Source organism: Tenrec ecaudatus, chromosome 2, assembly GCF_050624435.1.
Source record: "Tenrec ecaudatus isolate mTenEca1 chromosome 2, mTenEca1.hap1, whole genome shotgun sequence".
In the NCBI taxonomy this organism is placed as follows: Eukaryota; Metazoa; Chordata; class Mammalia; order Afrosoricida; family Tenrecidae; genus Tenrec; species Tenrec ecaudatus.
The window spans coordinates 51,151,521-51,168,474 of NC_134531.1; the positions used below are offsets into that span (position 1 = coordinate 51,151,521).

General features: G+C 41.0%; 1 protein-coding gene across 1 annotated transcript in view; it reads right to left on the reverse strand.

The window, feature by feature from the left end:
- The window catches only part of DHX29 (DExH-box helicase 29), a 57,461-nt gene that overhangs the window by 22,405 nt on the left and 18,102 nt on the right, over positions 1–16,954 (reverse strand). The window contains exons 9-14 of the mRNA XM_075541040.1: positions 14,686–14,851; positions 12,449–12,572; positions 9,887–10,495; positions 7,574–7,717; positions 1,797–1,973; positions 1,036–1,176 (exon numbers count right to left, since the gene is read on the reverse strand). Of these exons, the coding sequence (XP_075397155.1) occupies positions 1,036–1,176; positions 1,797–1,973; positions 7,574–7,717; positions 9,887–10,495; positions 12,449–12,572; positions 14,686–14,851 (1,361 nt within the window). The remainder of the gene's footprint in view (positions 1–1,035; positions 1,177–1,796; positions 1,974–7,573; positions 7,718–9,886; positions 10,496–12,448; positions 12,573–14,685; positions 14,852–16,954) is intronic.

Below are 16,954 nucleotides of genomic sequence, written 5' to 3' on the forward strand. Positions count from 1 at the left end.
TGCTTGTGGAGTTCCACTCATGTCTATCTGGAAACCAATCAATTTCTGAAGATTTTCCTTAGTTTCTAATTTCTATCTTTGGAGATTCAGGGAAAGATCTGCATTTGCTTTCTTGTTTTATTTGACTCAATTAAAAATTTAAGTAACTTTAACTTTTGTGTTTATATCAAAGCGAACATGTCTGAAATCTAAATATTGATACACTGAAATGTGGGATTTAGTACCGTTTTCAAACTGCAAACTCCCTGACATGGAGTCCATTCTGACTCGCTGAGCCCTGGTCACACAGGGTAGACCTGCCCCTGTGGGTTTCCAAGACTGCGGCTCTTTAAGGGAGTAGAAAGCCTTGTTTCTCTCCTGAGGAGCTGCTGGTGGTTTCAAATGGCATGTTTTGGTTAGTAGCCCAACGCCTAACCCAGTACGCCACCAATGCAGGTAACATAGCGCCTGTGTCTTTTCTACCAAGATGTAACAAGACTGACTTCCTTGGATTAACTGTCTGTCCCTGGACAGCTCAAGTGCAGCTGAGGTTGGTTCATAAAGGCCAGAGGCACTGAGAAAGCCGCACCATCCTGAACACCTTTACAGATAAAATTATTACATACTCACTCCTTAATAATTAATTAGTACTGCAAATCACAGTCAGCAGTTTAAATACACCAGCTGCTCCATAGGAGAAAGATGGACCTTTCTACTCCTGTGAACAGTCTTGGAAATCCACAGGGGGCAGGTTCTACCCCTTGCCACAGGATTGCTATAAGTTGGAGTTGACTCGATGACAGTGAGATTATAATGATATTATCGTACAAGTTAATTCTTAAATATGTGGTCCTGCATTTTGTATGCGTCTTCATATGGCCTGGGACAGTGTAAGAAGACAAGACTGTATCTATGAGGCAAACATCTGCTCATAATCTTACCTATTTCTCTTATACTGTTATTTTAAACCATATTATTTAAAAATTCTCACGGTAGGCTAAAGACCTGGAAAATCATTATTGCACACTGCATGTCTTTAAGATGTTTCCTTTTTACCTGGTACTTTTTTATTCCTCCCGCTTTGCCGGTAACATTAATGGTGACTTCTTCCTCCTCCTCCAGGAATTTTTGGCAATATTCGGAGTCTTTCTCCAGCACAAAGCCTGTTTCCTCTATTATATCTTCCACATGAAAAACCTGCATACAAGATATATCAGTGGGTGAACCCAAATTCTTTTCAGGAATGATGATTTTCCGGAAAACGAGGGGATTATCACCATTTGGATGTCTCGGTGTTATTTGGCAATGATGAATTTGGTCAACACGGGGTTTGCCCATAGAAGTCTTAGAGGAAATAACATCATGGATTGCATTTTTAATGAGAGGGGGCCTTCACAAAGTTTGAACAAAAATGGAATTAAAAGATACGGGAATTTTTCCAGGAGCTTTCTGAAGCCCGCTCATGCGCCAAGTTGTGAAAACAATAGTCTTCATCGGCTGAACAAACGGGTAAGCACTAAGAACAGAAGAGGCAACAAGGAACAGTGCCGAAGGGGGCCACCGAAATCGGAGGAGGAACCAGAGCCCTTGGTGGGAAGGCAGCCACTGTCTGGACACGGGCACGCAGAGATGCAGTGCAGTTTAGTCCTATGGCCACCAGGTTTCTCTCAGCAGAGCCTCCCCGACCTCCTCCTTCCTCAAGCAGCACCAGCTGTCTGGCTGCCAAGGCTGTCAGGCTCTCCCTGGGTCTTCTCCTGACTTGGAGAGCTGTGGGTGTAATGTGGTCTGCTGAAGGGCCCTGGCTACAGGAAACTTACCTCAACAGGGTAACTTCTTCCTGAAATTCTGAGGATAGGGCAGTGTGTGAAATATGTGGAAAACTTTTCACTATCCACAGTGGCACTCATGAGAATCAAGTGGAGATCGGAACGTTTCTGTAAAATCTCCTTCAAGATAATCAGTAGGAAGTCTGATTGAACGCTTCTTTCATGAACCTAGTGGAATACAAAAAATATATAACCCACTCTTTACTGACAAGGTTAGTAGGTTCCTTCTGAGAAAATTGGTACAGTGTGAAAATGGAGGATGACCAGTTCAGGTTACAAATTTACATAACAAATTACACCATAACATAACTGCTAAATCTCTGAGAATCATGACCTAGCCAAGCAGACACATACCGTATATACTCAAGTATAAGCAGACCCGAATATCAGCCAAGGCACCCAATTTAACCACAAAAACTATATAAAAATGTGCTGACTCCAGCCTGTGTGATCATGAGGTGCCGAAGGGATCAGGTATCAGGCATCAAAGAACAAAAAATCCTATCACTGTGTGCTCACCTTCCCTATAAGACTGCTGAAGACAAATGTGTGCAAAAGCAAATGTGGTGAAGAAAGGTGATGGTTCCTGGCTATCAAAAGACATTAGGTCTGGGGTCTTAAAGGCTTGAAGGTTAACAAGCAGCCATCTAGCTCAGAAGCAACAAAGCCCGCATGGAAGAAGCATACTAGCTTGTGTGATCACGAGGTGTTGAAGGGAATCAGCTATAAGGCATCAAAGAACAAATAATCGTATCATTGTGAATGAGGGGGACTGCAGAAAGGGGACCCAAAGCCCATCTGTAGGCAACTGGACATCTCCTTACAGAAGGGTCTTGGGAGGAGATGAGCCAGCAGTCAGGGTGCAGGGTAGCAATGACGAAACATACAACTTTTCTCTAGTTCTTAAAAGCACCCCTCACCCATTATCATGATCCCAACTCTACCTTACAAATATGACTAGACCAGAGGATGTACACTGGTACAGATAGGAACTGGAAGCACAGAGAATCCAGAACAGATGATCCCTTCAGGAGCAGTGGTGAGAGTGGCGATACCAGGAGAGTGGGATTGGAAAGGGGGAACCGATTACAAGGATCTACATATAACCTCCTCCCTGGGGGATGGACAACAGAAAAGTAGGGTGAAAAGAGACGTCGGACAGTTTAAAACATGACAATATAATAATTTATAAATGATCAAGGGTTCATTAGGGAGGGAGGAGCGGGGAAGAAGGGGGAAAATGAGCTGATACCAAGGGCTCAAGTAGAAAGCAAATGTTTTGAAAATGATGAAAGGCTACAAATATACAAATTGATGTAAGGATTGTTTTAAGGATTGTAAGAGCCCCAATAAAATAATTCATTTATTTTTTAAAATGTGCTGAAAAACATGGCTTACACACTAGGATATACGTAGCTTCAACCATCAGAGTCATTGTTACCTAAACCTGCACCTTGGTGTTCATTACTGCCAGATAAAACCCCCAAATCCAAATTCACTGTCATCGAGCCAATGTTAACCCATAGCGATCCTATAGGACAAGGAAGAACTGCCCCTGTAGTTTCTGAGCTGTTATTCTTTACCACAGTAGAAAGCCCCATTATTCTCCATGGCGTGGCTGGTGGTTTTGAACAGTTGACCTCGCAGTTAGCAGCCCAACAAATAACCCCCTTACATTATCTGTGCTGCTTCACTGTCAGATATACATCATTAACCATTAATGTGCATAAAAAGAAAAAAAAAAGGCTAACCGGATAGTTGAGTGAGTAAGTACACATGTTAAAGGAAGTTAAATTACCCGACTGCTAGCTGGAAGTCTGGTGTGAAAAGCCACCAGCAACCTCCTCGAGGAAGAGCCGGGGCATCTGCTCCTGTGAAGGAGACCACCTGGGCAGTTTACTCTGCCCTACGGGGCTAGGTGAGCTGGGTCAACTCGATGGCCCAGCAAGGAAGCTGAAGCTACCCGACACTAAAATCTATGAAAACTAACCCATATCCAAGTATTGTCAGGAGGGAGGAGAAACTTTTACATTAGGGGCAGATCAGAATTGAAAATGAAGTCATCCTCTAAAACCAGCACAAAATGAGCACTCAATGGCCATGATTCGTCATGGAAGTAGGCTTCAGCCTTAGGAGGTGGCTTGCAATTGTGCTGCTGACAAGATAGGGCATTTCCCTAGTTTCTCTTAGAAGCATGGAGTGAGTCCTAACTCGGCCACTAACATGAATCTGCACTGTCTATTTCATAATGAAGGTTTGTTCATTGTGGAGAAGATGTGGAGAAGGTGAGTAGGAAGCTAACACTACCTAGGAAGAGGGCGTTGAAAGGGTGTTCTGGGCTTCCAACGCATGCGTGTGGACCGTGTACACGGGAAGAGTAAAACTACACACAACATAGTTGTAGCTTTTGTCACTTTCAAGAGCCAATGTGGCCTAGAAGTAGCAGTCAAGAGCTCAAACAATGCATTGCACTGGGTAAATCTGCTGGATAAGACCACTCTAGTGTTGAAAAGCGAAGATGCTCAAGCCAAGGCATTTTCAATCGCCTCATTTGCATGCGAATGTTGGACACTGAGTAAGGAAGACCGAAGAAGAACCAATTCGATGCATTTGAATGGTGGCGCTGAAGAAGAATATTGAAAGTACCATGGACTGCCAAAGGACAGACAAAAAACTCTGGGAAGAAATAAAGCCAGAATGCTCCTTAGAGCACGGCAAGACTTCCAGTCCCGTACACTGGACATGTCAGGATAGACCAGTCACTCAAAACGACATCATGCTTGGTGAGGTGGCGGGGCAGTGAAGAGGAAGATCTTCAACAAGACGGACTGACCCAGTGGCTACATGGGCGGACTCAAACAGGTACAATTATGAGGATGGCACAGGACTGCCCTTTGCTCTATTGTAAAGGGAGTCGCAGTGAATCGGAAGCAACTTAGTGGTACCTACAACACCACAACGGGGAAGCAGGATAAAAAGCTAATTGCAAGGCCAGCAGTTTGAAACTACCAGCCGCCACCAGCAAGTTATAGTCTTGGAAACTCACAGGGCTAGTTCTACCTTGTCCTACAGGGTTGCTATGAGTCAGCCTTGACTCAATGGCCGTGAGTTTAGTTTTGGGTTATGACAAGGTAATACTAATGAATATGAGGGCGAGTCCATGACTTTCAGGAGGGTAGAGCCGACAGGATTTGGACATTGGATTTAAAGTGTGTGAGGCAGATAAGGGATAATATTGGACCTTCTCACGTTGACATTTTGGCAAGTGGTAGTGGGAGCAGTCACTGAAATGTGAGAGAGAAGAGGAGGCAAGGCACTCGGGATGAGCAGGGAGGAGAGACGTAGAGTTTCGAAAAACAATGATTTTAGTTTGTGAGACTGAAGGGATCTGAAGGCAGTTATGTATTTATCACTAAAACTCAGGAAAGAGATGTTTTGATGGGAGATATAGATCTGGCAACTCTCACTAAATAAGAGATATTTCATGCAAATCAATTTTTTTAAAAAAAGGAAATGGTAAGAATGGAGCAGGAAACAAAGCTAATGAAACTCATCAACAATTTATTACTGTATACAAAACTAAGATCCCAATTCATTGCCACTGAGTAATCATTCCAACTCATAAAGGCTCTAGATAGGGTTTTGAAGTCTGTAAATCTTTATGGAAGCAGACAGCCTCGTCTTTTTCCTGCTGAGCACACAGCAACTGGTGGGTTCAAATGGTCCGCTTTGTGGAAGCGGCCCAACGGCTAACACATAGCTAGCACTACCGCGCTCCGCGCTCCTCCGACTTGGCGTCCCACAAGCACTTGCCCTCGAGTCCATTCCAGTGCACAGCCGCCTACAGGACAGAGCAGACTGGATTCTGAGGGCTTCTGAGGCCGTAAAGCTTTACGCAGGGCTATGCGTTGGAATTAACTCAATGCCAGTGAGGTTTTTAAAAAAATCAACCAAAATATATGGCGATTAATTGTTTATCTTACAAATAATATAAATACATTCTATAAAATACATGAATATAAATAGTAACTATGTTTTGTGAATCTCAAATAGGGACACAAGATGTCAGAATATTTAAATTTAGAATGTTGACAAAAACTAGAATGCCAAAGAAATTATCTTAAACCTAAATTTGTTCAACAAGAAAGTAGTGAGATAAATCGTAGGACATCCAAATTATGTACTTACTACCATAAAGTCATTTAAAAATGTTTTTGCAGAGCATCTAGTAAGTAAATGAATTATAAATAAAAGTATGTATCCATATACAAACATATAATGCACAAAAATGGAAGGTAATAAAATTAAATGGAACTACTCCCCCCCATGGACAATGACATTATACATCATTTCTGTTTTCAGTTCTCTACCATTCTATTTCTAGTGCTTTCTAATTTAATGAAAATAAATTGTAATTAAAAACTAATGAATGACTGAATGATTTTTACTTTCTGAACTTAATGAATTTTAAAAAATGTTACATCAGTGAAAATAAAATGAAACTGAGTAACAGATGTTATATACTCATCTCTCAATGAAAAATTACTTATAGGTTGCATACTGGTGAATCATTTAAAATAATTCTATGTGTAACTAAGCATAATTTTATTTAAATGTTCACTCAAATAGGAGTGTGTCTACAGAGAAAATAAACATTCTTGTCCTTTGGTTAGAATGAGAGAAGATCCTTTAACAACTAAGTATAAGTAGTTGATAGACTGTGTAATGGTAAAGCACAGGCTGGAGCCAGACTCTGGTGTTTGACCCGAAGCTACAGTAAGCTGTAGAACTTACTGCCACTGTAACATTGGCTATGTTATTTGACCTCTTCTGCTTCATTTTCATCTAATGTAAAACAGAGATATTATCTACTTTATTGTATGGCTAGAAGGATTACATGAATGATATATACAAAATGCTTAGGAAAGTATCTTGTATATAACAAGTATTACATAATATTTACTAAATCAATCATAATGAGGCATCTGGAGACCCAAAACCCATTTGTCGGCCACTGGAGATCCCCTCATAGAGGGGTCTAGGGGAGGAGATGAGTCAGTCAGGGTGCGATGTAGCACCAATGAAGAATACAGCTTTCCTCCAGTTCCTAAATGCTTCCTCCCCTTCGCCCCCCCCCCCCCACTACCAAGATCCGAATTCTACCTTGCAAGTCTGGATAGAGCAGAGGTTTTACACTGGTGCATATAGGAGCTGGAGGCACAGGGAATCCAGGGCAGATGATACCTTCAGGACCAGGGGTATGATGGACGATACTGGGAGGGTAGAGGGTAAGTGGGTTGGAAAGAGGGAACTGATTACAAGGATCTAGCTGTGATCTCCTCCCTGGGGGACGGACAACAGAAAAGGGGTGAAGGGAGACGCTGGATAGGGCAAGATATGACAAAATAATAATTTATAAATTACCAAGGGCACATGAGTGAAGGGGGAGCAGGGAGGGAGGGGGAAAAAGAGGACCTGATGCAAAGGGCTTAAGTGGAGAGCAAATGCTTTGAAAATGATAAGGGCAAAGAATGTACAGATGTGCTTTATACAATTAATGTATGTATATGTATGGATTGTGATAAGAGTTGTATGAGTCCCTTATAAAATGTTAAAAAAAATAATGAGGCATCTGTTAGAGATTAAGTTATTATATGTAAAGCATCTGGCATTCAGCAAGAACACACACACAAATGCTATCTAGTAAATAGTAACATTGTTTGATACAAACATGTTTAGATCTGGATGCAAGTACAGAATCCACTCACCTCATCAACAATAACATGAGACACGTTTGTTAGAAGACCATCTTCTTGAAGCTTCCTTAGCAAAACTCCTGTTGTACAATACAGTAACCTGGTAGAGTCACTAGCTCGAGATTCCATTCGGATCTGATAGCCACACAAAGAGTTCTGAAGAACACAAGGCTGAGATTAGTTTCTCACAAGGGGTCTGGGAAACAATCGAGTATGGAAAGCCTATCTTTCTGATCTGTGGAGCAATCTAAGTAAATTTTTATGGTACAATTTATTATAAATCTTTTTTCATGGCCATCAGTTATAGAAAACTATACATTTTATTTTGGTAATTTTCAACAAAAAACCTCGTTGTTTCTTGTAGGATGTCTAGAATGGTATCAGAGCTTACATTGTGACTACCTGGCTTGCAGAAGGCTATGGATGACAGTAAACCCCCAGTCGATTTGCAGGGTCCATATAGATTAAGCCTCTGGTCAGTTTCCCTCTGAGCAGCCAAGGGACTGACTAGCCTAGTTGTGAGACAGACTATATAGTAGCTACAACTATCTTAAAATGTCGTATCTTATTTGATTTCACCATTTGACCCATTTAAAAGTTGGTTTTTTTAAAGTGACTGGGACCAAACTTCTGGTGAATTCCTGATCATAGAGCAGGGCTGTGAACAGCCTTGCTATCGTCCACAGTGCCTTGGAGAGCAGATTGTGGCAGATGTCGTTAGGCTAAAATTTAACACCTTTTCATGTGATCTCCCCTTTGACCCACTTTCACGTTGTTGCAGTTTTCAAGATTTTCTTTCTTTTCAATCGAGGTTTTCCCCTATTCTATTATTGCTAGCTTTTTTGTTTCTGTATGTTTTTCAGTATATGAGATCCAGGCTGAGTGAATTTATAGACAGTAACTGGATTAATGGTTCCTTGGGGACATGGCAGGGGAGGCGGGGAGGAATAAAATGGAGTACAAGAAGAAAACGTCCTAAAATTGACTGTGGTAAGGACTGTACAACTCTTTTTGATATGATTGAACTATTAAGTTATATGATACATAGATTACGTGCCAATAAAACTTTTAAAATAAGAGGTTCTTCAGCTGTTTCAAGTGTTACTAAAATGATTAAAACCTCACTGCCAACGAGTCAAGGAATTTGTTATTGGGTTACACAATGAGCTGCTAACCTCAAGGTCAGTGATTCGAACCCACCAATGGCTCCTCAGGAGAAAGATGAGGCGGTCTACTCCTGTAAAGATTGAAAAGTTCAGAAACCCAAAAGAGATGATCTACTCTGACCTATATGAATCGTAGTTGACTGGATGACAGTGAATTGGGCTTTTTGTTTTTTCCCCTCCAGAGTTGATTCGGTATCACAGAGACCCTGAGGATGTAAATCTTTAGGGCTTCTGAGGATGTAAATCTTAAGGGAGCATCTGGTAGGTTTGAACCACAAACTTGGGGGCTAGCAGCCCAATACTTAAACTACAGTGCTACCAGGATCCTAATTAGGATGATTAGGTAACAATAATACACACTGAATTAATTTACTCTCAAAGTATCTTGGAGTGAAATATCGAGTATTAGGAGCAAAACTTTTATCGTCTCTCCCACAACCTGGCCTACTCTTACCCAGAACTGGTAAGACTCACTTAGCATGAGAGCAGCTGACAGACCAGTGACGCCTAATGGGAATCTTCAGCCACATCTGTTCCCAACACATTTTGTCAGCCTCTCAGTCATTTCTGTTTGTCTGCATGTCTATTATCCCCTTTACCTAAGTCCTATTAAAGCAGAAGTTTTATCGAGAGCTGTTAACCAACTTTATTACTGTTTAGGCTTAGCTAGTTTTGTGTTTTGCTTCCAAGGCAAAATGCAATAGGACAATTTACCAATAGATGTTGAAATATTCCTACCATTCCCCTTCCTTTTTAAAATATAGGGTTTGAAAACAGTCTAGCATTTTCTTCTATATTCTTTGTTTCCTTCTACTCACTGAAAAGAATAACAGAAAATCTTAGAAATACATCCCACAGAAAAAATTTGCTAAAGTTTCAGAAATGAGGGATTCAAATATGCGTGAATTCTCTGAACATTCAAAGATGTATTATGTAGCATATCTGAATATTCACGTATTAAAATGATTTTTCAAAATCTTTTATACAAGGATTTTTAATGCCAGAAAATTGTGAATCCTTTTCATCTGAAGGGCCGTGACATAAAGAAAACATTGCCGAGCAGCCTGAAATGTGCTATTGAAGAACCAGTCCAAAGTCCCAGAATGCAGGCTCCCGCTGGCGCCAAAGAGCAACGGTGAGCAATGGAGCAGCATCTTACCCGTCCTCCAGGGCCATTTTCACAGCCCAGCTCTTCACACACTCTGGTGGCTAAGCTCACTGCAGAGATTCTCCTGGGCTGGGTGCAGACAATGCTACATTTACTTGTTCCCCATTCGTTTAGAAGCAAATCCTCCAGTAGAAAGTGCGGCACTTGAGTACTTTTACCACTCCCCGTTTCACCTGCCACCACCACCACCCGGTGCCTCTTCAGCGTTTCAACAATCAAGTTCCGGTGTTTGAACACAGGCAACTGTTGCCTTTCCTTCAGAAGCCTCTGATACTTGGCTGTGCTTTGTAACTTCCTAAACAGGTTTCGGATAGGTTCCAAGTCTTCAGCATTTGCAGACTCCATGGAGAGTGCCGAGAAATCCTCATCAGACACTAAATTTTCCCAAGATTCTTCAGGATCATTGGAATTTTCTCTCTGACTGTCAGAGTGCTGTTGCTGCTGTTGCTGCTGCTGTTTCAATTTATTCAGAAGTTTGGCAATAAAAAGGTCCCGTGGCTTATTGCTTTCCAATTTATTTAATTCTTCCTTTTTCTTTTCTGCATCACTCCACTCCAGCCAAACATCTCGGTAAGTAGGAGGAAGTAACTGGTGAACTGACTGTGGAAGGAAAAAGAGTAACAGTACGTTATTTCCATGAGCTTTTTGGAAAGTATTTCCACAAACTATGGAATGTACCACCAAAATGTACCGCCAAAAGAACACAAAAATCTGTCTTGGAAGAAGCCCAGCAGAATGCTCCTAAGAAGTGAGGATGGTGGGACTCGGTTTCACCATTGTGGACATGCTGTCTGACATCATGTTTGGTACAGGAGAGGGTATAGGAAAGAGGCAGCCCCTCAATAAGATGGATCCATACGGGATACAAGACAACGATGGAGAGGATGGAGCAAGGCAGGGCAGTATTCTGTTCTGTTGTACACTGCGTCAGTGAGAGTCAGAAGTGACACCAAACAATACTGGATACCAAAATACTCAATAGATAAGGACTTAGAAGAAGATTATCTTCCTCTTAAAATGTAATTTGTATGTCTCTTAAAGTGGGAATTTCTATTTTGATATAAAAACTTTAACCTTAGTTCTGCATATGTAAAATGGGTATATCAACAGTACTAGAGGTATATGGTGAGGTTAAATCAGTTATTACACATTAAGCACTTACTCTTGGTCTACAGCAAACCATTTAATAAATGTTATTTTATTTGTGCAGTGGCGCTATTTAGGTATGCAGAGGAACCACAAAAGCATTTCTAAATCACACTGGAACCTTATTACAAAATTTCTTTTGGGATTCTGGCAATTGTTTAATGTTAAATAAAGTGGAAGAAACCGGAGCAGTGCTAATCCTGTGCTGCAGGACCATGTCTCCAGCACTCATAGTCTCTTATCAAGCAGCCTCACCTTGTAGCCTCTTATTTTGGACAATGAAGGAAATACAGACCTAACATTCTTTTACTGGCAGAAACTGGATTTCGTGTTAGGACTGCCACTTAATCAGTGTCTAAAAGGGTCAGCAGTTCTAATTTCCCATCTGCAAGATAACTTAGGAGGACACCTTTACTGTTAAAAGGGAATGCTGACAATCAATGTTCCAACACTGGCACGTATCCTCAGAGAGCTCCTTTTCCAGCCAGCCATTTCGCCTTTTTCTCACATTGGAAGTTTACAGTTTCCATTTAAAACGGAAGCCAATGTCTATTTTCTAAGGAGAAAAGCAAGCATTTAAGGTAAACAAATCTTTAAAAAGCTCTCCATTCCAGCACCCTAGCACCACTTGCTCTTTAAAGGAGCCTCGGAAGCACACAACTACTGCTACCGGGAGACAGGTGGCTGGAGCCCACCACAGCTTCTCAGGAGAGAGGCGGGTGGTCTGCTCTCGTGAAGATCACGTCCCCAAAACCCTCCACAATTACTCTCTGCTTTCTTTTGGAAAGGCTTTTCTAGTTTGTTTTGGTATCATTTTCTTTACATGAAATCCAGATTAGGTACATCTATAGACAGCTACTAAATCGACAGCTTCTTGGGGTTACAGCAGGGGAGGTTGGAGAGGAAATGAGTACACGAATGAAGAAAATGTTCTAGGATTGATTGTGGTGAAGCTTACACACCTCTCTTTAATATACTTAAGCCAGTGATTTGTATAGTATGGGAATTACATACTACTAATAAAACAGTTATAAATGAAACAAAACTCCAACCCCTATTGGACAGTCTTGCTCTGTCACAGGAGCACTGCTGTGAGTTGAAATCATTTGACAACACCGTACAACTATTTTCAATCTACAAATTAAAGCAGCCTGACAAGCTGGACTAATCAAATCGTCTCCAACCTCCAGTCTAAAAGGGACAGAAGCTCAGCTGTGTTTAGAGGCGACAGGAAGCCTGCAATCTGAAACAAGCTACGCATAAAAAGAAACTTGGCACAGGCAGCCATTATAAAAAACTACCTCCACATGCAGACAGCTTCTCTCTCCAAATACATACAGTACCATCAATAAGCCCCACCCCCCCCCCCAAGCAATTTCTGCAACACGTATCTGTCAGAGGTCTCACCTGCCCTTTCACTAGGCGATAAAGGGCGAGAGTAGCTCCCAGGTGCTGAGCCTGCATGCCATCCTCTGTCAAAATGGTAGGACATGCTACCAGGACATCATCATCAGATTTGATTACTCTCACCCTAAAAAAGGGCAAAAATAAAATTTAAAGAACACTGATAATATAAGAAAAGTAAGTCTTATTGTTGAACTTAAATTTACACTAAACCTTTGAAGTGTTTCCATGGAAGCTATCTTACTGAAAATTTAAAACACATCAAAGGTTGGCAGAATTGGGCTGCTAACCTCAAGGTCAGCAGTTTGAAACCACCAGCTGCTCTTTGGGAGAAAGACAGGGCTGTACAGAATCACAGTCCTGGAAACTCATAGGGGTAGTTCTACCCTGTCCTATAAGGTCACTACGAGTCCAAATGGACTCAATGGCAGTGAGTGAGATTACTCTGAGGTGTCAAAGTAGAGGGCTCCCTCCACAAATTAAAAAGCTCAAAAAGTTATCATGAGCCAGGTGTTTTTCATTTGTCATTAAAACACCTTAGAGAAAACACCGCGTGCACCAAACTCCTGTCTTGTCTGATGCAAGCATCATTTACAGTGGGCCGCAACCCCGGGTTTATACCAGCAGGAGCTCCACATGGAGTAACGGAGATTACCCAGAGATAATTAATTACCTGGGCAAATGTAGAAATGTACTCAACAATTCTACCTTACTTAACGGCCATGCTGACTTCTAGAAATCAAAGGTACTCAAGAATTTATTTAGTTTTGTGAAGCTTGACTTTCACAACAATATACACCCATGCATAAGGAACGCTTACTGGATTTCCACAAACCGCCTTGAATAAAATATGTTTAAGTGGCTGTTACGAGGCTCTCAGAAAAATTGAGAAAGTTTATGGGGTACTCAGGATTTGCATAGAAAATCATTTCAAAGTGGTAAAACCAAAGAACAAGATTTTTTTACAGCTCTGGAAAATAGAATTTCAATTTCTAGTGAAAGATTTTTTTCCTGTGCTGTACTTATTTTTTTCCTTTATTGTCTATTTTGTACTGACATTTTCCTGATCTGAATTTAGGTTACAAATAATACTCTTGTTATCTCCTACCTCTACCAAAGGGTCGCCTGTTTTTACCTTGGCTTTGTTCTATATTCAGCTATATTCTAGTAACCATGTGAATAAGAAATGTTAAGATAATTAAATAATGGAGCCATTATTTCACTGATCTGCAACCAATCTCAGGAAAATCACTTCCCCAAGCAATACATTCTGCTTGATAAATTCCATCTTTCCCTAAATAAAAACCATATGGAAAGTGAAATTACAGGAAACCTCTGGAAAACTTTTCTAGAAAATGTGTGCTTTAAGAAGGTCAACACTGGTAATACTTGATAATCAAGAGTAATTGGTAGGCTAATATTAAAATGTATACATTAGTAGGTATGAAGAATATATATGATTAAGTGGGCTTGTGGAGTTGACTCAGAAACATGAATTAGAACATATAATTATCTATCTAAATTTTTCTTTTTAATAGAATACTTCATTAAAGTTGCTTAATATACATAATCTTACTTGTCATTTTGGAAGTCCTGTTTAAAAAACAATTCTTTTGTGTGATGACAAAAGGCAGCCACATTCTCAGTGGTTATTTTGGGTTTTTATGTCGGATAAATTAACTTCTTCTAGAGACACATTTTCTTTTGCATTTCTGAGGTAATGTCTGGTGCTATAAGATCTGATATAAACGAGGTGCTTTATTTCCCATAGAACCCCGTGACATTGCAGAAGAACACAGGGCATTCCTGCTGACCTCAAAGCTTCTGATACAGTGGGTTTAGGCTCGTCAGGTCTAGCGGGGACGGGAACCTTGTTAGTCGGGTATATGGCTGAATGACCTTGCTGGCGGATGTCATCTTGCGGTTCATTATGAGCCCCTACGTAGCAGCAACTCTTGGGGCTCGTGTGAGCTGTGCAATCAAGAGAGCTTTGGAAAACGTCTATTTTGTTGAGGGCCATCCAGTCACAGCGGTCCTGTAAGACGGAGAACGAGCCCACAGGTTCCCGGGCTGCCATCTTTACAGAAGCCATCACTGGGTCTCTTCTCCTGCAGGACGGCTGGCTGGCAGGTTCCCACTGCCACCCCAATGGTTACCAGTTAGTTACTTAATTCACAGGAAACAGATTCTGTCTTACATTTTCTCTAGGAGTGAAGTTCTGTTACTCAGAAAAAACATACCTACATTTCCAGTATTTACCTACTGGAACTTTTTCAAAGGAAGGATTTGGACTCTTGGGAAGATTCTTCCTCACCCAATCAATCAGAAATTGTTTGGGAGATTTCCCAGTCCAGCTGCGAGTTGTATAGTCAAAATTCCTTACATCGTGAGGTTCTTTCTTCTTATCTAAGAAGGGAGAAAAAGATTGATTCTTTAAAAATAGTCATGCAGTAAGGTCAAATCTGTTTTGAGTCACCAGTCTCTTCCCTTTTGGGAACAGTAATTTTAGAAGGAGCTAGAAAGGCCTGCTCTTCTATTCACAATGTAAGGAAATCCTTTTGCTGGATAGAAGCACTGAAAACCCTGAATCTTTCGAAATACTTATTTTGAGGAGCTCATGATTTTTTATAAAACATCTAAGATATTATCCATTATTTAGAATATTCTGAATTATGTATGGTATGTTATCTGGCAGTCAGTACAATCTTTTGCAAAATGTCACCAGGTGTCATTTATCAGTGTGCCAGCTGTCACTAAGGACACCACAGCCACCTTCATCGTCAATGGCTCCTATTACGTAAAAAGAAAGTCCAAACTCCTTCCTGCTGCCAGGGTTCATCTCTGCCTATGTCTTGCCACTCCTCCACGTTCATTATGCTGTAGCCACTGAGCACCAGGCAATTCTTCAAATGCTCTAGGCCTGCCAGTCCAATAGAGTAGCCACTAAGCAGATGAAGCTATTTGAATAGCAACATTCAGTTTCTTACTTGCCTGACTCATATTTCAAAGAACCCTGTACTCACATATGACTGACAAGTGGCTACCACTGTGGGTGGTGCAGAAACAGAACATCTCCATCACTGCCGAATGATGGAGTGCTGCTCTGCCTCGCCTTAGACTCCCGTCCCAGTGGACCGTCACCACTCGACAGGCTATTCCCACCACGAGTACTGGATCTGTCAGGTCTCAGCAAGATCGCCCCAAACTAAACTAGGCCTTCTTGCTAATTTCTACTTTAGAAATGATCTCATTTTCCCTACTAAATTCTATACTTGAAGTGGACAGAGCTATCTTATGTTTTCTTATGTGGTATTGTAAAATACCACAGGAAACTCTATTTAATAATGTTCAAGAATTATTTGTTGAAAGGATGAAAAATAAAACCATATTATTACTATCATGTTCACTTACCAGACATTTAGTAAGCAGCTACTACATAAGGCATCGAGTTGGAGCCCTGGTGGTGTAGTGGCTACACATTGGTCAGCAGTCACTTTGAGGGAAAAAGATGAGGTTTTCTACTGCTGTAAAGAGTTACAATTTTGGAAATCCACGCGGTCTGTCCTACCCCTACCCTATCCTATCGAGTCACCACGAGTCAGAATTGACTTGATGGCAGTTGAGTTTTTGAGAGACTACCACAAACTCATAAAAGAATGGCCTCATTAATGTCTGATTAGACCAACTATACTCTCATTTTAAAAAAAATTATCTTGTTATCTGACATTTCACATTTACAACAGCAAAAAATCTACTATCTGCTTATTTTTCACATTTAACGATGGAAGTCTGACAGCAGGGAACACCGAGGTGCAAGGCAAGACTAATGCTTTTAGTGAGGGTTAAGGTTATTTGCCAACTTGCTGAGCTATGATCTGCAATGGCTTGGCAGTTATGGAATAATGTAAGCATTCCCCATTTTGGGATAGGTTCATCCTCCATTTTTACACGCTCAGGATTTTCATAGAATGACTTGGTCTTTGGAACCTAACCATATTGGTGAATAGTGTGTACATTAAAGTCTGATAAGCTTCATGTTAACTTTTATTCATACTCTACTTGGACAAGCAGACAACGAGGCATACCATTACTTACATCTGGTGGCATGACAACAGAGAGGGAAGGCTTAAAGTCGGGGTGCTGTTTGAGCTGAGCCTTGAAGGAGGAAAAAGTTGGCCTACTGGGATAACAGGTTGAGCAAAACCATGGCGCCATTAAGTGACATGTTTTAAAGGACAGCAGGTCTGGAGCATATAGTTAGGAAGAGTTGGCAATAAGATGGGAAGGTCTTGAATAACATCCAAAATGGAGTGAATCTGTTATTGACCTCATTGGGTTTCACCCCATTGAAGATTTTAACAGAAGACACATGTAGCTATCATAGAATGATAACTCTGGCAGGAATTATGGAGAATGTGCGGGAGAAAACCGAGGTTGAGGCATGGTATTGAAGTAACAAAATGCTGGACATGATTGTTATTATTCCCTAAGACAGCACGTGGAAACCTA